We start from the raw sequence: 22,609 nt of genomic DNA, 5'->3' as shown, positions 1-22,609 counted from the left end.
TATTTTAATGGCTGAGTATCTTACTATCATTTTCAATTTATTACAGAAGATTTATTTGTGAGGTAAGGAAATGTTCCCCTCCAGCTGCTTACAAAGATGGTTTTCAGAATGGTTAAGTGGGCAAATGTTACTAGGCTACAGTGTAAACCAGTTGGGAGTTGAACTTTTGACTCTGAATTCAAGTCCAAAGGAGCAGAATATTTTTAAAACCACCAGAACAGTGGAAGCTGGTGCTGCTAAGGTATTCTACCTGTCTCTGAGGTTTCATGCTTCAGAGAGAGCCAGAAGTAGAGACTTGTTGACTTCTGAATAGACTGAGAAGAACATCTCCTGATGGTCTTTGCATGAGGTGCATGCCATTTAAGAAGTGCAACGTGTAATTTATAAACAACTTTCTGGTGCTTGTTATGAACAACAGCATAGTGCTGCTTTGTTCAAGGAGGAAGTACTTCAGGGAGTAGCAATTTGACAGCCTCTGTTTCAAAAATACTGTGAGTTGAGGTGTCCTCCAAAAGAAGGAAATGGTCTGACAGATCACACCGCAGTGATCAATGAATCACAGTATGACATTATCTGAAGTGTGAACCCTTAGGAACATGTTTCCAGCAAAACATAAATTGCACCAAAAAGAAAATACCATTTCTGTGTGTATAAGGTTAAATCAGCAACAACTATTATTCTTTTTGTAGTGTTAATGAAATAGATGCTTGCAAAGCAGTTTTTGCTTTTCTTTCTTTTCCCCCAGATAGGTCTTTCAGTTGCTGTTGAGAAGTGTAATTGCCTAATTTCCCGGGATTGCTGTGTAACCTACTGATGTTGCAAGTATCTGCTTCATTGTCTTTTTTCTTTCTTCCTCCTTCCCCGACAAAACATGCAGGAAGTAATTTTGGCACTGCGAAGGATCTCACAGAAGAAATAAGATCATTAACAACTGAGAAGGAGGGACTGGAAGGACTTCTCAATGAACTGTTGGTTCTGAGTGCCAGAAATGTCCGAAAATTAGAGAGAATTAAGGATGATTACACCAGACTGAAACAAGAGCTTGAACAGGGAGAGACTGCCTTTGGTAAGTAGCTTACAGGTTGTTACAGCTTTTTGCTCACTCCTGAGCTCTGGGAAATGTGCTCGATTTGGTGAACAATTCTGCATTTCACAAAGCATAATATTTTTTTTCTGAGAAAAATTTGGCCAGGACCTAGATAAGCAATATGCTCAATATCCACTAAGCTGCTTCCACTGAAGGTGAGGGAGGCCATGGGGGAGAAGGGATATCCCAGCAATATACAACATTTTGAAATCTGTCTTAGCCCAGTTCTCAAAACCTTTCTTTTCTAAGCCCATTTTTATCATAGTGATGATGGTACTGTGCATGTATTCACATACAGGGGAATGTATAGGCTTATGTGGAAGCAGTAGATGTGTCTGTGACAATAGGAACACATTTAGTATCTATAGCTACATGTTTAGTGTGTACATATATAACATATTTGGTGAATGGTCTGAACATATGAGGTGCAAGGAACGCCTGACTCTGAAAGCAAATGTTCTCATAGTAAATTTATGTTTGAAAGGGCGTATAAACAGCTTGCCAAATGCGGCTTTCATATAACTGTAAGCAGTGTGCTTGGGTTGTAGTGTCATGGTGGAATTAGAGAGGTTGTCTGCAATTACTGGGAAAGCTACTGACAAATTATCAAATAGCCAAGTCATTCCTAGGCTTGGCTTACTCTCTTTTCTGCTGTACTCTCACCTAAAGTTAAGCAGATAAAGTGCTTGCTGCTTGCTTAAATGAAAAGGCTAAGGAACGTTTGATTGACTACAAATGTACTGTTACTATAGCTACCTCTAAACAGCTAAGTGTATTGCTGAGAACTACTTTAAAGCTCTAGGGATTTGAAATGTCTTTCCTTTTTCAGGGTCTTATGAGCAGTAGGTTGGTTGAAGAGAGGAAGGTGCCTTGGTTTCAAAAGTATATGAAGTTTCTTCATAGGCCAGTAGATAAAGAGCTATCTTAGAAACAAAGGCAATTGGGTACATCTAAGTGGTTTTTAAATGCATAGAATAATATGTATATTCACAATACTAGGTAAGAACTTTCTTTTTTAGAATAGAGATAAAAATTCTAACAATTATTCCTCAGACTTAGTGCATTGTGATACAAACCCACAAATGCACATCTGGCAGTGCTTCCTCATTGCCTGGATTTGCAAGTGAGTTGAAAAGGGTTCTGACCTTCTAATCAGTCCATTTTGTTTCTCTTTACTTCTCTTTTGTTTCTAGGACAATTAAGCTTCCTATAATACACATGTACTTCTCTTTTGTATTTTTCTTCAGCAGGGTTTTAAATAAAGCCTCTGCAAGACTCTTGCTGAAGCAGCAGAATTGGTAGTAGTTCATAGACTTTTTGCATTTATGTAGATGTAAGGAGTTATCTCCTTGATCTGACCTCTACTATCCCACAATTTATGACAATAAATTTCAAAAAACTAGGTGTTTACTTTGTGAATTGTTCTTTTAATTTATTGTGATTCTGTAGGTGTAAGGAGAAATTTATCCTTGTGTAAAACAAAACTGTCAAGCAGATACTAGTTGGACATACGTTGAGATCTGAGATTTTCCCTTTTCCTCATCTCTGCCTCCTTTGCATGTGATCTACACTATTTTCTCTTTTAACAAATGGGAACTCACTCAGGTTTGAGAATGCTGAGTTTGAGTTTCATGCCAATGCATTTCACTGAATATAAGCCTTCTGATACACCCTCGAAAACAGTATGCAGATGGTGTCTGGAAGATGACATCCGCCTTTACGAAACAGTTGTTACTTTGCACAGCACTTTTTTGTTTAGAGAATAAAACATAAATAATTGGAATGCAATTTTGTTACCATTTGTTTTGGTTGTTGTTTAAAAGAACTGGATGTAAGTGTGTTGGCTTTGTCTGCACTGTGAAAGGTGTGATTTGAGTTGGGGTATTGGAGCTGACTTCTGACTTACTTTACAGCTTCAGGTTTGCTGTTTTATGTGTGCCAGTAAAATCTGTGTTGCTGTGGAAAAAGGTAGTTTTGCCTTTTCCTTGTGTTCCTGCCCCATCCCATACACTAGGTCAGTGTAGACAAGAAACCTAGTTTGAGCTGGTTGGTGGCATGCCCATGTCACCCACCAGTGTGTGGTGGGACTGCCAGCCTCAGCATGAGAGGTGCAGCAGGAGTGTGGGACTTCTGATGGCAAGGGATGTTAACCCATTGGTTTTGGTGACTGTGAATTTTGGGGAAGTGTAGTCTGGCAGGTACATGATTCATATGGTGCTTGTTCCTTGAGCTAGTAGGGCACCACAGGTTCAGGTGCTCTATGCTGTGAGTAAAATTAGTGTGAGTTGTACCATTGCTTGGTGCTGCCCATTCTTGGTTAGGTTGACAATTTCTACTTAAAGCTACAAGCCAGAGAGAAGTCCTCTCCATCTAATTCTACTAGTTGAGGATGTTAATGTCCTCTGGATTTTATTAATAGCTTTCTGCCCAGTATTATTAGCTTGTTCTGAAGGGCTTCTTAACTGAAATAGCAAAGATTATCAGGGCTAGGCTGGCTGATCTGTGTCCTGGTGTGCAGTACAGGTGTTACATGTGATTACTCCTTGTGGCACACTTGTGTTATGCTTTGACTTTGATATGAAATAGGTGTCTGTCCATAAACTAAACATAGGTTACTGAAAGCAATGCAGAGAAAGAGGTTCCTGGGTCTTCATGTAGTGATGGGACAAGGGGGAATGGCATCAAACTGGAATTTGGTGGATTTAGATTAGATATTAGGAAGAAAGTCTTCACTGTGAGAGTAGTGATGTACTGGAACAGGTTGCCCAGAGAAGTTGTGGATACCCCATCCCTGGCAGCATTCAAGGCCAGGTTGGATGGGGCTTTGAGGAACCTGGTCTAGTGGAAGGTGCCCCTGCCCATGGCAGAGGGACTGGATGTAGATGGTCTTTGTGGTCTGTTCCAATGTAAGTCATTCTATGATTCTAAGATCTTAATCTCTGAAGGTTTATCCTAGTTGAAATATGTCAGTGGGTTTTTAAATCTTTCACTGTATAAAGGAGATGCTTTTTTGTTTTTTCTTTGACAAAGGTAATCAGATCAGCTGGACCTGTTGTCTCTGCAGTCTTGCTTATCAGTTGTTTCCAAGGCATAGTCTTTTACTTCACCTGATTAAGGAGCCCTCCCTCTTTATTTATATAGCACCTTAAAACCCTCTGCAGTAGTATTCTTATACATGTCTATTTCTACATCATCTGGCACTTGAATTGTTATGTTTTGTGCCTGTGAACTTCTTGAAAACTTTTTTTTTATACTGAAGATGATAACGCTTTGTCTGGAAAGCATTAAACAACGACAAAAAAGCTAAAATATGTATGTTTGTCTTTCTCTCGTGTATAAATTGGTCACCTATTTTTTAAATTGTTAATAATTGTTGATTTCTCACAGTAATGCGGATATAAGGAAGCAGGCATCAAGGAAAGAGACTTAATCACACAATAATCAGAGCTGGAATTTTAAATAGGACACATCATTAGCATGTTAATGAATTTTCTCACTCCATGCCAGCTGCCCAAGTATAAAAGATATTGCAGATGTAGTGCAAAAATCAGACTTGGCTTACTGCACTGAGAGCTGTCAGTGCTCCATATAAAGGAAATTTGACAAAAAATCCTTTCTTATTTTTAGAGATGCTCAGAAATATGTTTTCCCCATTTGATAATAGAAGCATTGAAAAGTAACACTATGTATTAGCATTTTGGGATGAATAGTACTAATTTGCCCTTTAGATATTAACTTTCTTCTGAGGCCATCAAAAGGCTGCTATAAAACTGATCAACTTTACCATTTTACAGATAGGAAAACCAAAGACTCAAAGGTTATGTAATTTTACCTGAAATGGTGGTGAAACAGTTTCTCAGTTGATGGTCTAGCATCAGTCCTGATGGAATCAATCACTTGCAATAAACAGATGTGAAATCAAGTGGTACTGTGACTCTGCGTGAGCTTTACATTCTTCTAGGCTGCAGCAAAAAACATAATGGTCCTGGGAAACTCACTTAAAGTCTTGTGCTTGATAGTTAAGCACACCTGCCTTATAAAGTCAGAAGGTTCTGTTATGGCATGGAAGAGAACAGCTTTACGGCCTGAAACAACCAAACCCGTGTTCCAGACAAATGAAGCTTAATTACTTGCCTGTCTGCCAAACTGTTGGTTTGTGCTTATAAATCCTGGCTTGGATTGATTGGTGCTTGTAACCCAGGGCTGGAAATGAAACCTACATTCTTGTTGTGTTTTTTTTCATTGCCAGTACCAATGGACAATTTTCCTGCCTCATGTGCTGAATTCCTTTTCTGGCTGCTCTCAGCCTTTCTCTGCCCCTGTTACACTTTTGGGAAAGCATCTCCTGGTACGCAGCGTATGTATGCACAAAACTCGGTGGGACTGTATTTCTCAATCTAATTGCTAGGTTGTGCTTGCTAAATCATCTTAAGTAGAATTCTATACTGAATTAGTTCCTAGAGAAAATAGAAAATAACGGCTATCATGCACATGAAAATAGCTTTTTAACCTTTTTTTAAAAGAAACCCCCTTTTTTAAAAGAAGGCAGATACTTAGTCTCTATTGCTCAACTCTTGTTGACATGCTTGAATTTTATTGTCCTAGGAATTGCTTGTGTAAGTCCTAAAGCTCTTACCATCCTGCTTGTACAGCAAAGCTTTCTGGAATTGAACAGATTTATTTATTAAACAATGAACTGAGTGTAGCAGCAGGGATCCTTGGGAAGCTGGAATTTTCTTTCACATTCAGTTTTTCTTTCTTTTGTTCAATACACAAACTCTGCATGCTTGCACAGAATATCTCATAGCATTTTGTCCTCTTAGCAGAAGAGAAACCTACCCGAGTCCATTTTTTTTATTTTGGCTTAGCTACTGAAGAATAAAATGTGTTCAGAATGTACTTCAAATAATAACAGAAATTCTCCTAATCTTTTTACATTGTCCAAAAGCTGCATATTTGACTGATATGGAGGATGCAATTAATTAGTCAAAGACATATTATGGTGTGGGCAGCATAAACCACTGGTGGTGCTGCTTAAAATAATGCTGGCTATTGTATACTGAAATATTTATGAAAAGCTACGGATATTGTGTATACAGTTCTGTGCTACATATACGGTTGTACAGGATGTGATTTATCAGACTGCTAATGACCTTTACTGAAAAATATTTTTTTTCTCCTTCAATGACACATTTTTATTCTGATGGGTTCAACATTGAAAATCTTATAACAGAAGCATATGCAGTGTGCTTCCCACTGGGAAATTGACTTTTTTTAATGTTTGTTTTTACTAATAGCTGTTATACAAAATCTTCTCTATTTCTCTTCATAACTGATTTTTTGTAATGCTTTTTGAAAATATCTAAAGAATATTAGCAACTTTACACCATTTTTTACTATTGCAAACAATACCAACTCAGTATCTGCCCATGACATGATGAAAGTGATTCCATGGTTTGCTTTACTGATTTTTCAGGTGGTGGTTTTAATTTTCTTCCTCAATGCTAGTTTTTCAGCACCAAACAGGGTTTCCATATTGTTTCTATCTTCGTCCTGTGTCTGAGTGATTATCTGTTTCTAAACTGAAAAGCTGAACCTTTTGATTGCTCCTGTTTAAATAAATCATTAAAGGAGAACCACACAGTGTGTAACAGATGGGCTTCCATGAGGAAGAAGCTGCTCTGAGTCTCATTGTGTGTCCATTTCTAATTTGTGCAAGGTCACTACATTCTGCATGTCATACCTACATGAAATGCTTGTTGTCATTAAAGTGAGTGGTGAAATGAAACAGCTTATTGCTTATGTCTACTTAAACAGATTCAGCTAGTGTTCACTCTATTTAGCTTTCACAGAAGGTATAAGATCCTTGTTGGTGATGCAGGAACAGAACTGGCACTGCAGCTGGTAGCATCCTTTATTCTGAGCTGACATTCAACTGATGCTCCAAAGTAGCGCTAGGCAGCCTTCTGCCAGGCAGCGTGTACAAGTTAGGTCCACATAGGAAAAGAAAAGGATAACAAGACAACAAAACCCCCAAGAAGCCTAGTCTTTCAGAGATCCTTTTGTGTTGTCTTGGCCAAATACAGCATGAGTAATTACCCTCTGCTTGTTAATATTCTGTCTGCTGTTCTGTTTGAAAAATTGGTGTTTCTGCGTTTGCATGGACTTGTACTGTGATGCTTATTCTGTGCTTGCATTTCTTTCATTGTGAACATGAGTCTCATTTTCTTGGGTCATTTTTGAAGCACTTGGAATCTTTCAGGTTATGTATACCCGTGTACATATTCTGGTCTTATAATTCTGTAATGGCAGTAACTGCATATCAAATTGTTGTCAAGCTTTGAGGATCAAATTCAGGCTAATGATTTTCATTCTGTGTCATGCTTCCACAAAGTCACCCACATCATCTCTGTTAAATAATATATAAGTAGTTACGAGTTTTTCCTGTGTTATGGTATTGCCTTTTTTCATAAACGTTATCAGTAGAATTTAGCAACATATAAAGCGTAAGTTCTGCTAGGCATTTCCTGTAACTAAAATCTTAAATACATTTTTATTTTAGGCATCAGTTTTTGTGAGGATTGACAAGATTTGAAACCAGTCTGTTTAAGCATAATTAAGTTTGCCATATGTCTTGAGTCACTTGTAATTGTGTTTCTTATAATGGTGATTATAAAGGTCATCTTGTCTGGTGTTGTTCATTTCAATATGTAAAATACTTCCTGATTTTCACTTGAAGGATAGAGGTTTAGTTTGTATAAATACAATGGCAGTATTAAATTTAATCTGGACATTCTGTATAATTAGATGCAAATGTGTGTAATGCAGGAAATATGAAATATATGTTCAGGCAGCTTGAACTGACACAGCAACCTGGTTCAAAGCCCACCAGTGCCTGTGGGGATCTTTTGATCACGGCATTTCTCTGTTGATCCTCAAAGGTGAGCTTCTCTTCTATCTCTTTCTTTGGAGATCTGATGGTAATAACTTGATTGAAATGTTTTATATACCTATATAATATTTTATAGACAGCAGTATGACATAATTACACAGAACGATAATTCCTGAAATGACCCGATACTGGTTTTGCAGTCACAGAAGTGATTATGTACTAGGTGCAAGAAATAGAACTTGGTCTGAAGTTTTAGGCTGACTCTCTTCAGGGAAAATGATGATTTCATCATTAACTAGGATAAGCATAAAGACATCAAGGTTTTTTAAGTTTACTGCCACAGAAATATGGAGTGGCTCTTTTGGAATCATTGAAGTGCAATCCAGCGGTGAAAAGTGTTACTGAACAGCTTCCTGCTGCAATGAGAGATAGGCAACCTCAACCCCATAATGCAATGTGCATACTTTAATGTTCTGGTATACATACAAACAAGCAAACAAAGCTCTGATAGTATGTCTGGCAATTTTTTCCTTTATATCTGAAATGCTGTTGCCAGCTATATACACAGAGCATTAAACTTTTGGGGCAGGTGTAATATCAAATTATTCCTGGTTTGCCATCTCTGCTCTAGGTTTCTGCATTGCTCTGCTTTTTAGTTCAACTTCTTCAGCTGACTGCATGGCAACAGAGTAAGTATGAAGAGGCAAGTCAGATGAGTAAATTTGGAATAAATGTGAAACTGTATACCACCAATTTTAATCGTTCTTCATTAGATTCTAATTCTGCAGCTGCATCTTCTGAGATACTGGGCTCAGATTGAAATTTCTTTCTTTTCTTTTTTTTTTCCTTAATGACTAGCTAGAAAGGAGATGCTAAGATGCCAGAAATTTAGAATTAAAAAAGAGAGAAAAAATAGTGTTTTCTGTTCATTGAGTAGATGGAGCAGGTTCCCATATGCAATTCTAACTACTTTAGCATGACACTAGCCCTGGTAACAACCAACCAACATTCTCTAAAGTTTGCCACTTTTGGAGTTTGAGCAGACCATGCTATGAAATTTGTTTTATTTCATTGTGAGACTCTCTTCCTGGTAGTATACAGCTGCTGTTTCTACAAGTTGTACTAAGAGAATTCCAGTTTTGGCAGAAAGATACTGTGTCTGACTGAAGCTGCTCTGAAGCAGGTAGAAAGGGCTGTCTGATGGTGCAGTGCTCGGAGGACGACCAAGAAAAGTGATGACATATGTAGTTACACTTAACAGATAGGATCAATATAATTTTCAAAGAAAGGTAAATACCTTATCTCACAGGTGAGGTAATGGAGGCACTGAGGTAATTGGTTTTGTGGTTCAGTTCATTTTGCCATTTCATATAGGTACTGTCTGCATGTATTTGGTCAAGACCTGTTGGATGGAATTACAGCATGTGTTTGACAACTTGATCTTGAAACATTAATAGTTTGGAGGCAAGAAAACAGTGCTTGTTCTCTTTAAAATCTGAAGTTCTATTGAAAAAAATCAGTGAGGAGTTGGCCTAGCGTTCACAGGTTTATTTTAAGTTACGCTCATTTTGGTCTTTATTCTCAGTGTTGTACAGATGGGTTTTGCTTTGTTTTCTTTATTTTTTTGACATTGTTCAAGTTATATTAACATGGCATGATATTTTCAAGTCCCGGAAATGTGCAAAGGGCCCTTTAGGATACTTTGCCTCATTTACTTTCTTTTGAGGATGAGTATAGAGACGGATTGAATATTTAAGAAATAGTGTCAATTTTTCAAATGTTTTCAAGTAGTACTTCAGTGAAACCAATCTCAGGCAGTTGTCCTTCCAAATAGTCAGACTTTCTGCAGATTGAAGGTAAAAATAGTACAAGATTTTATATTCAGTTAATGTTTTAGATTTTTTTTTCTTAGCTGTAAGCAAGAAAATGTTGGTTTGGGTCATCTGAGATCACTGATATAAAATTGATGTCCTAGAACAGGATTATGCTGCAGCAGAATCAGAGATTGAAGATACTCTTTAACTTTTTAGTTGCAGGTATTTTTTCAGATGTATGTATTTTGATTCAAAATCTTAGCACATTAATACATTTCCATCAAAAAGTTTTCATTCAAGGGTTTTGGCAGTGTTCTCACATTAGTGTGCAAGTCTAATTGTATGCTTGCATACATACATGCAATTTGTAAAGAATTGTACCTCCCTACCTGGATGGTAAATTCACCTCACTGACTGAATGTGAAGTCAGATACTTTTCTGAGACATCATCTTTCATCTTTCATCTTTGCTTTGAAATTGACTGGCCATATACACATACAGCATCTAGGAGTATGTGCATCCAAGCGAAAAAACACCCTGGGATACCATTCCATTTGGAATACAAGATGTGCCTCACAGAACACAAGTTTGTTTTCTCCAGTTTTTGTTCTTGTTGATTGTCAGATGCAGTGTGATTTCTGCCTCATTCTTTCTTGCTTTTATTGGTTTAAGGTTTTCTTTGAGGTATTTGCAAATACAGTAGCAAAGATACAAACTAAATGAAGGTTTCTGTAATTAAGATATTGTAAAATAGGGATGTAATCAAACTCAGGTGACTTTTCCCTTATTAATTATACACTTAGAGTGAATGAAATTACCATCTGCTGCATAGTTTGTTACTTGAATCACCACAGGGCTCTAATCATCCTGTAGGGTTGATACCTACAGATATGCAGAAGTATAACCAAATCTGGAGTAATGGATAATATTTACCAAAAGATGGGGGATGTGTAATACCTAATGATAAACCCAGAATAAAACCAGTGCAATTGTAATCCTCTCTAGAACAGCTGGGTTTTGTCCCTAAAATTGTTTTAATGCTTACATACATTATCCTAAAGAAGGGTTTACAATAGAAAACCTCTTCCAATTGACATCTTTTACCAAGATGCCAAAGTAGAAATACAGAAAATTTATATGGAACAAAGAGAGATTATTTCTTCTGACTCTGATTCCCCAGAGAAAATATATTTACAGTTCTTGGGGTTCATCTCTGAGCTTATTGTCTTTTTCTGTACTTCCATTAAATCCTAACTGATTACTCTGATGCAATGGAAATCTTTTTATTTGGAGCCGAGTTAAGTACCTTCTCTTGTTCAGGAACTGAAAGTTTTCATCTGATAATTATCTTCCTCTGTCCTTGGAGACATAAACTGGAGTAAAAAGCAGAAAACAAAGGAATTGCTAATGCCTGGAATTAGGAGTTGGAACTCTGTGTTCCTTGGTTTGATTTCTCTTCTTGCTTGAGCAGGAACAGAGAGAGTTTTGCTCATGTTTCAGTTGATTTGGGCCACAATTTCCTTGTATGAGGAGTGGAGGTAGCAGCTGCTTCTGTTACAATTCTGTTGTGAGGTCTGTGGTCTGCAGACTCGGTATTTAAGCACGGGAGATGGTAGTAGCAGGCTGTAGTATAAGGCCCAGAGATTTTGTCACCTATAATTGCAGAGAATCTGTGGTCTGTGTGCAACAGGTGCTCGTAATTAGTATTTTTTCTGGTTGACTGACAGATTTCATCTGATAGGCTGAGATCATGTAAGAAATACATCAAACTGGATATTTGAAAGACTGCTCTTTTTTTGTTGTTGTGTTTGAACCCTAGTTTATTTATTTATACAAAATATTGCAGTAGACAGAATATAATTAAAACTTTGTATGATGCTAACTGAAAAGAAGATTCAGTCATCATATTTGCAGAAGATATCTCTGGTTTGATGTGCATGTTGAAGGCTTGGGTAAAGATAAACAGGCATGTTTGCCAAGCTGCATAAGATTAAACAGTTCATTACCTGTTGGAATTATCAGCTGGAAGACACCTTGCATAATTTGGACTACAACCTTTATATGCTTTTGGCTGGATTATACCTCTTATCTAGTGAGGTGCATTGAAATATAATTAATAATGTGAGCTGGAAATGACAGGCTGAAACTATGTGTATTTTTGTGCAGATAAACAATCCGATGGCTGCATCAGAAGTCATAGTAACATTTTATCTACCAGGTTTTTTCCAGTTTCTGTGTTCTAAAACATTGTACAGAGAAAAATTATCTGTGCTCTGTGCCAGAGCAAATAGGCACCTGCCATGTCTCCTGTGGACTTGACTTTAAGAACCTTTGGAAAATATTAAATCCTGTGGAAAATGGCAGTAATTGTAGATCTTTCATATTCTTGATTTTGAATGTTTTGTTGGAGAGAAAGTTTTGAAAATATATGGGGGCAGAAATTCTGATCCATTTATATCAGTTGTGCCACCAGTTTCAGCAGAGTTTAGGGTTACACCTCTGGCATTCTCCTACACTGAAGCTGCAGTATCCATTTCTGATCTGAGCTGCTTGGAGGCACATCCTCTTACTTTGAGTGCTGTCCACATAAGAAAGAGCAGAACTTGGTCAGAAATTCTTTTAACTAGGAAAACCTTAAATTTTATCATAAAACAGTTAATTTTGAAGTTGGTAGGCCTCTTCCATTAAAGAAGAATCAGGTATTTTATTTCGTAGTTTTTAAACTAAAAGCTAATTGCTGTTGATTTTAGTTCAGTGAATTTATTGCCCTTTGACTTTTACAATGAATTTATTATTTTAGAGTGTTATTTCTCTGTAGCTAGAAAAATATTTTTTTCGAGTTAGAGCATTTGGAATGTGGCATTTCCAAAAGAATCACCTGTAGCATTTATTCTTGTTATTGCAGTAAAAGAATGACCTGAATGAAATGTATTGCTTTTGTATTTTCAGGTTTCCAGTGTACAGTCTTGTGGGTATATATGTCTTCTTGCTCTAGTTCTTGATCTCATATGAATGTTCTTTGATGTAGTGATTGAAAAAAAATTGCCTATGCTAGCAGAAAAATGTTAAAACCCCAGTGTGAAATTTATTTCTTCTATTCTGTACCTGTAAAAAAACCAACCTATGTGAGTACCAGTGTAGCATACCATGGTTTGTTAGCTCATGAAATGGTCAGCCACAGTCTTAGGTGGGAGGATATTATTCCAGTGGGAGAGATGCCCTCTAAATAAGCCTTAGACACTGACTGAAATATCCAAAATGGTGTTGTCCTTTTTAGCACCTTAGATTGTGTTGCAGAGGCATAGATGTGAATACTTATTGGCTTAGCTCTTCTTTTCTCCATGTGCTTTCTGTTTATGTGCTCAGTAATGACAGTCTTGGGAAAAGTTAAAAATAACAAAATTCTGGAGACACAAGTATTCCTGAAGCCTTGTAGTGCTGAACAGAGCTTTTGACAGTATCTGCAAGTACTTGGCTTAGTCTTTTGCCAGCCAAAAAAACCATGGAGGCTGTGCCAGTGTCATAGCCTGAAGATGCTTCATGAGCAAATTGGCCATTTCTCAGAGATTTTGCCTACAGCCTGTCTGCAGTATGTGTTATAGGCCAGAGGAAATTGAAACGTGAAGCCCAGGTACCTGAATAGTTATTGCCAGAGAGGCTGGTTAAAACCAGTTGCAGGTAGGAGCTGTCTTTATTCAGCTTAATAAACAGAAGTCTGATATTGTTTGGTGGCAGCCTGCAACTACCTGCTTGGAGGCCAGAACTTGATAGCAGAAAGATCTTTATGGTGATAGACAAAAGCAGAAGTGATCATTTCTAATAGCTGGTAGTTGAAGCTTAGCAACTTAAGATTTCAAAAAAAAAAAAGTCATTCACCTTTTATCTGACAGAACAATTAGTTTTTGCCAGAGCTGAACAAAGATTGTTGTGCATTCCTAGCAACTGTTAGGGTTTTGGGTTTTTTTATACCTGGTTCCAGCTGGAATGAATTCAGAGAAATCTTAATGCCTGTGTTTTGTGGATGAATTTGATGATGTGTATCACCAAATGCAATAACTTCTGTTAGATTTTTGTTCTGAAACTGTCGTTTTATCAATAGAGTGATAACTAGACAATCTATTCCTATTTGTTTTGGTTTTTTTTTTTTTAATTAGATTAAAGCCCAGTGCAGAATGGTAACATTTTCTATTAGTGCTGCAATTCATTGGGTTCTGCAGTAATTCCTGGTTCTTTTTCTTCACGCTTTTCTCTTTAATTTACTAGCTCCCAATTCTTTTCGATCTCTGCATGTTTTATTCTCTTCTCCAGCTTACACTATATGGAATTGTTTTCTTAAAATTCAATAATTCATTGAAGTTCTGTTTGTCTGAGCTCCTAATAATGTGGAACACAGCTTCACACCTTTTCCAGGGCAGTGCACACCAAGATCACACTCTCTACCTGATTTATTGATTCTTGAAAGAAGACGCCATACACAAGTCTTCTCTGACTTGTTTAATTCCTCAAAGGCACAGTATGTAGGTGTTTCCTCATTCTTATGCTGCTTGCATTTTCCCTCTCATGGTGACCCCTGCTGAGGTTACTTATGTAGCGTAAGAGTGGATTGGTTAGGGAAATGGAGACCGTAGGAAAACACAAAACACTCTAAAAGCATAGAGCATTTTACCAGCTGTCTGCCTGACCTTGAAAACCAGTATTCACTGGTCTAAATGGAAGATGTATTCACAGTTTTGCAGGATAATGTGCCAGGGCAGCAGGATCTTTTCCTGTGTTGGAATACTTTGTCACAGCACTAGAATGCTGAACTGCAGCTGGGAACCATCAGGGTATATGTTTATTAGTCAGTTCTGCTTCTGTAGCATCCCCTGCAGTGTACCAGGCATCCTCTTATACCTTTCAAAGAAATATGAAGAAGTAAGAAAACCCCTATCTTTTAAAATTCTCTTGGGTTTGAGGAGTTTCTTTAAAATGTCTTTGTCACTCCTATGTTTATTTTATGCCCTCTTTCTAGCATTAAGCATTCTGCAAAGTATGTGTGTTAATACTTCTCCATCTCTGACAAATGCCATGTATCTCTGCAGCAGAAAAAAAGTAGAGTTTTAACCTCTAAAATGTGGGCATTAAGTTGTTTACAATTTTTCATTTTCTTTCCCCTAAATTGTTCTTCCTACTTTTGTTATATTTACTTTCATTGTAAGCCTTCAACTTCCTAAGTCCAGTTGACATGTAGTTTTCCTTTATCTTTTTTTCTTTCCTCAGTTCAAACCTTTTGAGTTTTCTGTACAGTATTTTAATTTGTATCTGTAAATGTGCAAAATAATTTCATTTAATTGATTGTTATTCTCTCATTTATAATAGGTTTTCTAACGCAAATGGTTCCTGCAGTAACCTGCATGGACACACTTTGCTGTCAATTTAATTTCCTATTCTGTAAATTATTTTTGTTTTCTTCATTTTTCCCCAGTTTAACTGAGATTTCCACATTTTATGCTTAACATTATTTCTTTTTAAAAAACATGGAGGCTGGTTCCTTGTTTCAGTCCATATATAGTAAACCTGAGTTGCAGGTTTTTCTTTCCGCTTGCATGATTTGTGACTTGGTAGTTAGGTGGTTGCTCTGAAAATTGCCAATCCTTGCTGACAAGTAGTTTCCTCCAGCCTGCATGTTTAGTGGAAGAGAAATACTTTGTTAATGATAACCAGGCTACAAGCAACACCCTGTGCAGCTCTCAGGTTGACATGTACAGTAGTACAGTTTCCTTATCACAAACCCAGCATTTTTGTTACTCTGCCCATTAGGCCTGTTCAATGTGGTGCTTCAAGGGTTTGTGATGGGGTAACCCTGGCTTAGTTGTGCTATCACACATCACAAATGTGTGTTTCCTTCAGCAGTGTTTTCCAGGTTCCCATCTGTTCTTTCAGTTCACTGTTAGAAAAAGGTCCATGTTGAGCTGTGATGAAGTACTAAGCTCTCAAGGCAAAGCATGATGATCCCACAGAGGAGTATTTCTCCTGTATTAAGCAGCAGGGAGCCCAAAATGACTTGGCATTGAAATTACTTCTGTCTATCTGTCTTTATTTCTTCTATGGTGTTTTGCTACTGAACAGCTGAAGTGGTGATAAACTTGTATACCTAAGAAGTGTTTGGAAACAGCTGTAAAGTTTAAAAAGATGAGAAGATAGATTTCTGGAAATAACCTACCTAAAATAATTGTTTAATGAAGAATTCTCCTTCAGTACATAAGGTATTCTTCAGTGAATAGTTTGAGACTGAATATTGTGAACTTTTAATGTTATAAAAGAGGTAAAAGGCATAGTAACAGAGGAGTTGCTGTCCAAGAGTAACTCTGTAACAAGAGGTTATACAATAGAAGTTATCTAACTGGTTAGCAGTCAAAGGCCAGTAGCACAGGAAAAAGTCATTTAGCTTTTGTTCCCCATTCCTACTGTAGGTGATTGCTTTCTTCATATGTTATTTTTGTTATTTTGGCACACTGTGTGAGTGGCAGCAAACTCTTTAACTCTTCCCAGCAACCATCCCCCTGCCTCTGTGAAATGACAGTCTCTGTAGTTCTTGATAAGACCTTCTTTAAAAGAGAACTTAATCTGCCATCGTTTGTTTTATTAGATTGAAATATGTTCCTGCTGCCCCCTTTGCTGAGAGTTATTGCTTCAACCATCACAGGCAAATCTGATTTACTGTAAACAGTTGTAACAGCGGAGCAGGTATGTGGGCTGTAAATTGGAAAACAGGAGCAGTTTGCTAGCAGAAAGAAAGATTAAGTTCAACTGTTGTAGCATTCACTGGAGTCTTGCACCATCGGTCTGACAGCTTAACTAAGTACTGCAGGAAGCCTCATGCCAGTTCCTTCTTTGCCACTTTGTGCCTGTGTTGGAGGACACAGAGAGGCACTTTTGCTGTCTGGCAGGGTATGGCACTGGCTCAGTTGTGAGTCTGACTGGTAGTAAATCAGTTACAATAAAGAACAAAAAAGAAAAGGGGATGTTCATCCTTTGTCCTGAGGACAACAGGTGTGATTCTGATATTGAAAATAATTTATTTTTCATTTTATCTAATGAACTGGAAAATAGGGGGGGAAGCTTTGTTGGAAGAGTTTGTGACAGTAGGGAGGAGGCACAAAACCCAAGGATGTATTTGAAGAGAAGGCTTGAAGATTGGAACAAGCTCTTGGTTTAGTAATGCATGAAATGTTTCCTTCAGCCAGAAGCAAAGCTTAAGTTTCCTCCCCTTGCAAATCTCCAGAATCAGGTGAATTCAGTTCCCCCCACCGGCACCTTAAAGAAGAAGTGAGAGATCAGTGACCCAGCACTGTCTCAGTGCACAATATCTGAATTTGATTTCTCATGTGTCTGGGATTTGAATCCACCTCTCTGACCTACTGGAGGCAGGTAGTGGGTCCCCAGTAGTTGAACAACATGCTCTGTAGGAAGGACTGTGCTATCACCTCTGTGTCCTGACTACTATACTAGAGCTTTCTCCTTTTAGGGGTTATAAAACGCATCCTGCTTTATCATTCATTGCTCTTCCTAGTGCAAACTGTCTGGAGTCATGGAAGTTGTAATTATGCAATTTGTATGATTTATTGCTTGCACTCGACAGGCACTCTGCACTGCTGTTTCCATTATTTCTGAATTGGATCCATTTAAAAGTTTGATGTTCTTACAAATATTGCATAAATATAATTACAGGTAGAGTAACATTATTGGCTGGTCTTGTTTGGGAAGGAATTAATTTGAATATAAAGTATTTTCTGGAATGATTTAATTTGGAGTAAAGCCTCCTGTTCACTGAATTTTGCTAGGTGTGCGGGTTGAAGGGTCACTATTTTCATACACAAGAGGGTGCCTCGCTGCAGGGTTTGCACTCATTAAGGTGGCAAATATCAGATTTTAGTTTTTTCGAAAAAAAAAAAAAGCTTTTTTTAATATGATGTATTTTCCACATTCTACCACTTATGCAGCCTCTGAATGTTCCTTTTGACCTTGGTGAGAGGCTGTAATTAATCAGCAATCAGAGTGCGGATAGCCTGGGGAGGCCGCGGGCTCGCAGTGCCCCCCGGCGGCGCCAGGGGGCGGCATTGCCGCGGGAGAGCTCCCCCGACCCCCGCACAGTCCCGCGGCAAAACGCGGCTGGAAGAGGATAAACCTGCCGTATTTCTTTATAGCCAGGTGTCCTCTTAAAACTTGATTTAAGGCTGCTATTCTGGGTTTGGAATTGCGTTTTGTTCTGAGTTCTTCTTGAATGCACACCTCGCCGTAATATTCCAGATGGCTGTCGTCTTAACAATAGATAAGAATTAAGAATGGTAATAGGGGATATTTTATTTAAATCCACATCTTTATCTTTCATTACTTATTCACATTCTATTATACCCTGGCGCTGTATTCAAAATACTTGAGGATTTAACAAGGGGAAAAATAACCATTTAAATTAGGATATTATGTCGGTACCTTTCCTGATGGTAATTTTTTAAAGCAGTAGTGCAGTGTGGAAGAGCTGGAGCTGTTGCACATTGAGGAGGATGCTTCACAAACTCAACATTTTGTTTGAGTTGCGTTTACAGGCTAAGAGTTAATTCTGAAAGAGAAGACCAACTTACATAATTGAATGGAAAGTGTCGCAAGCAGGTATGCTCACAGACCTCGTGTGCTCCTAAAGCAATGTGACTGAGCTGAACCTTGTTAACCATGTTAATAATAGACTCTTAAAATATCATAGGAGTATACCACACATTTTGTACTACTTCTACTGCATAATGGATTAATAATATTCTACAGTTCCTATATACCTATTCAAAAACAGAGTATTGAGAAGTGTGAAGCATTTTTTTCTTTTAGATGTTGAATGGAAAAGTACATGGTACAGGCTGTTTAATAAGTAGAAATGGTGAGAAGACTTTTTTTGTAAAAAAAACTTTGCTAAATATTTTGCTTTGTTGGAGCATCACAGAATGTTTTGCTGAGACTTCTCACCAAAACTTCTTCAAGCAAAGGATGCAAAACAGGTAGTAAATACAGTGGTCTGAGAATTTGGACGTCCATGTGCAAGTCTGTGCGTGGCTTGATTCAGAGTGATATTGGATACTGATTTCTTCAGATGAGGTGGTGGAGAGGTAGAGAGATCACCCTGAGCCTCTAGGATTCCTTGTCTCTGCACCAGATTTCCTGGGATGGATAGATTCACCTTCTCACTTGTAAACCTGCACGTTGAGAGAGTTAGTGTTTCTTGAGGCAATGACCAAACAAATCTGGGCATTGTCTGAACTAACTCCAAAATATCAGAATGCTGCTTTGAAACTTAATTATTTTCCCTGGTCACCGCTGGTGGAGCTGCAGCATGTAATGAAGCCAAATTTTGAAATGCCTGCAGAGTAATGAGTGATTGAGTTGCATAAAGTGCTATTTGATAGAGAACACATTTCTTCAAATGTCAGTACAGGGGAGAAACTAGCGTGTGTGTTGTCACTGCTGTACATTTGTATCAGTGTAGCCACTGTGTGCACAGAATTAGTCTTCTGTCTTGATAATTATTACTGACACCATTTTCCTTTGTTGCTTGTGGGATTTGAGCTTGCTAAGAGAGTTTATTTGGTTCATAAAAACCATACTTGGTTTCAGGAGGACAGTCAAATGCTTCAAGTAATTGCTAATGAAAGGCTGGCCTGTCTGTGTCTTGATTTCCATCTTCAGGATGAATTTGCTTATGTCAGATTTCTGACTTGTTGATAGTTTAGATAAAAAATGAGTGTTGGTTGGTGTCCACTTTCCTACATGAGAATTAGCACTGCATTATAAGCATGGCACTTGAATTCTTTCTCAGGCATGTTCACTGAAAGTCAGTATCTAGATTCATTGAAATAGTGAAGTGGAATCAGGGGATGTTGTAATGTGCATGTCCATTGACTTTAGAGTGTCAGATAAACATCTCTGTAGTCTGTTAAGATGACATATCTTGTTAATGATTTTAATAGCCCTAGAGTGTCTCTCTCTAGACTAGTTATCTTAATATAAATGCAATTTCAGTTTTCATTAGTGCTATTGGTCACCTATATCTGGTTATGCCCATGCAACATGCTATGCTGATACAGTGTCAGACTTACTGTGTTTATAAAAGTTAATATATTATCTGTCAGTATGAGCTTAGGGCTCAGTGACAGTATGCTAGGGTGAAAAAAATATCTGGATCTGTATCAACATGGAAGCTAAGAATATCAGTAATTTACCAAACATAAAAAATGTGTTGGATAAAACCTTCCTTCTCAATACAGTTACTCTGTTGTAGAAGGTACAAAGAGCTGATCATTGCTGGTAAAACCAGTGTGTTTTGGAGCTCAGCAAAATTGCAGGATGCGCATGTGTAGCTATAAGTCTCATCAGATTGAACAAAACATTTATTTAACGCCTCAGATCAATGAAGCGAAGACGACGTGAAATATGTTTTAGGGGGAGATGATATTATCTGTGAGAATCAATACAAATGTTATAGACGAATTACTGTTTCAGAATGCAATTTGTTATGTTGAGGTATGCAGCCATTTTCCTTGCAGTGCTAGCATTGAGCCATTTTTTAGCAATAAGAGGAAAATGTGAATTTCATACTTAACCAAACTGAAACTTTTTTTTAAAAAATGAATTCACTGTACTAGTTCTATTGTATGGAAGATGGGAAAATCTGCTGCTAGGCTTGCAGTTGGGTTACATTGCTCTCTGGAATTCTCTCTTGTTTTTCTTTGGAGAAGAACACTTGGATTAAGATGAAATGTGGACAATTTAAATGAATGCAAGTTTTTGAAACACTTTTATGCACGATTTAGATGACAGCTAAAGAAAGAATGAGAATGGTTAGCACAACTGAAGTCATCATCACCCAGCTATCTTAGAAATATCATGTAAGAGATTTTCAAAATGGTGACCTGGATTTATAGCCTGTGTGTTCTAGATCACAAAGCCTTCCAGTCAGCAGTTTCTCCTTCCATGGGTTTGTGTGACATGGTGTGAGTCAAGTCCTTCATAAAAGAATTTCACATCAAGCATTTTTTTCTGTTGAGTTTTGAGTACAATCTGTCTTTCTCAGTGCAGTTTGTTTGGTCTGTGTATGCTGGGGCACATCTTTGTCTTCCATCTAGAAAAGTTGCTGAGGTGGAAAGAAATTAATTTAGGTGATTTTCCTTCAAAAACAGCTCCAAGTGTACTCATTTGCACGTGTGTGAATACAGTTAATCTAGCACATCCCAAATGCCTATTCCACTGTGCCCTGCTGCCTCCAGTTTACACTGAGACTGGACAAGGGTAGGAATATGAAGCCAAATTTGTGTTGTTACATGTGGCTACTGGGAAGCATACTGTTTAGAGTACAAGTATTGGTGCAGCAATACCGTAGAAAACTGTTTTGGGTTGTTGTTGGGGAGTTTCCTAACATAGTGTTACAGATTTGGTTGGTTACAATTTGCCTTTCCCATGGGAAACAGGCACTTCAGCAGGGGTTTCTGTAGGTGCACTTACGTGGACTGGTGACATCCAGCAAGGATTCTACCAGGGTCATAGAAAACAGGGTTTCTACTTTTGTATCTTGATTTTGAGTGTTGTGCTGTGAGCATAACTGAAAACAATTTGTGGAGATCAGTTTAGGAAAAAAATTAGCCCTCAATTACAGTGTGACCCCCTGAAACACCATAGTTTAGCCATAGATTTGTATGGAGATTGTGGGAGCTTCTAGATGCAGGGTGCAGTGAGGGAATTTGGTTAAGAATGGGGTGGAGATATTAGAGGGTGATACAAAAAGGCGTTGGTAGGTTACAGTGTTACAGTCCCCATTTCAGCTGGGGTGATAGCTCAGGAGCATGCTGCAAAGCAAAGTTCCCGTGGAGCTGATGTGAAGAAAGCACTCTTTCATAGCTTGCCCAAGTGGATGGCTTTGTGCAAAGATTTGTAAGTAATTTGAAAAGTTGTATTGCTGCTGTATTTACTATCAGACATGGATGAGATTAAAGCTGTGAAACTATTGAAATTTTGAGTAATTTTTGGCTTTTTTTTCCATTTTAATCATGAAGATGGCATAATCTCTCAGAATTTAGAAGGGCTGAATTGTGAGCAGGAGATCTCTAGGGCTGTCAAAACAGTAGTGTTAATGGGGTTTTGTAGGCACTGTGTGGGGCTCATTGGTTTCCCTTTGTCTATGAATTGTCTTCTAGTTTTCACAAGTACATGTATGTGCTAACAGGAGAAGAGATAGCATCTCTTTTTTTCCATGCTGCTGGTTGCTACATCCTTCTAGGTCTAGTTCATGTTGAATGCAACTGTTGCATGTTGGTTTTCATGTGGTTCCAACGTGGTAGGCAAGGACTGTCCTTTTGAGCTCCAAACCAGAGAGTCTCGAGCAAATGTTCAATTTCCTTATTTAGTTCTAAAATGTCAGCAATTGAAAGCAACAGAGTAATATTTGCCTTCATAGGGAGAGCTTTTCAGTTGTGCATTAGCTGTAGAATCGAACATCTTACACAATTGCTGCCACTTCTCTTTTCGTTTACCCATCTTTCATCGTTGCAGGATTTTTTTTGTTCCTTCTTTCCCCTGGTAATGAGCTTTCTCAGACAGTGATGATCCTCTTCGGGCCATTAAATGATTTCTAAAGAAAAAAAAAAAGGGAATCTTGCAAGTATAGGTTTTCCAATGCAATTCCAATTTTGGATTTGCCTGAGATTTGTTGTGCTATGCCCTTACTTGTCACTGCAGCAGCAGTATGCTAAGTTTTTGGTTGCAGTGCAATTAGCATATATTTAAGGCACCCTAAAAAGT

The 22,609-nt window shown here is 37.9% G+C and overlaps 1 protein-coding gene across 1 annotated transcript in view; it reads left to right on the top strand.

Annotated features, from left to right (window-relative positions):
* Positions 1–22,609, top strand: part of LOC103798275 (disrupted in schizophrenia 1 protein-like) — a gene marked incomplete at both ends in the record, with an annotated part of 112,802 nt that overhangs the window by 39,591 nt on the left and 50,602 nt on the right. The window contains one exon of the mRNA XM_009070528.1: positions 882–1,066. Within this exon, the coding sequence (XP_009068776.1) occupies positions 882–1,066 (185 nt within the window). The remainder of the gene's footprint in view (positions 1–881; positions 1,067–22,609) is intronic.

Source organism: Acanthisitta chloris, unplaced genomic scaffold (genome assembly GCF_000695815.1).
Source record: "Acanthisitta chloris isolate BGI_N310 unplaced genomic scaffold, ASM69581v1 scaffold13032, whole genome shotgun sequence".
Lineage (NCBI taxonomy): Eukaryota > Metazoa > Chordata > Aves > Passeriformes > Acanthisittidae > Acanthisitta > Acanthisitta chloris.
Note: the sequence above shows the minus strand (reverse complement) of the source record. Positions and strands in the feature narration are given on the sequence as shown.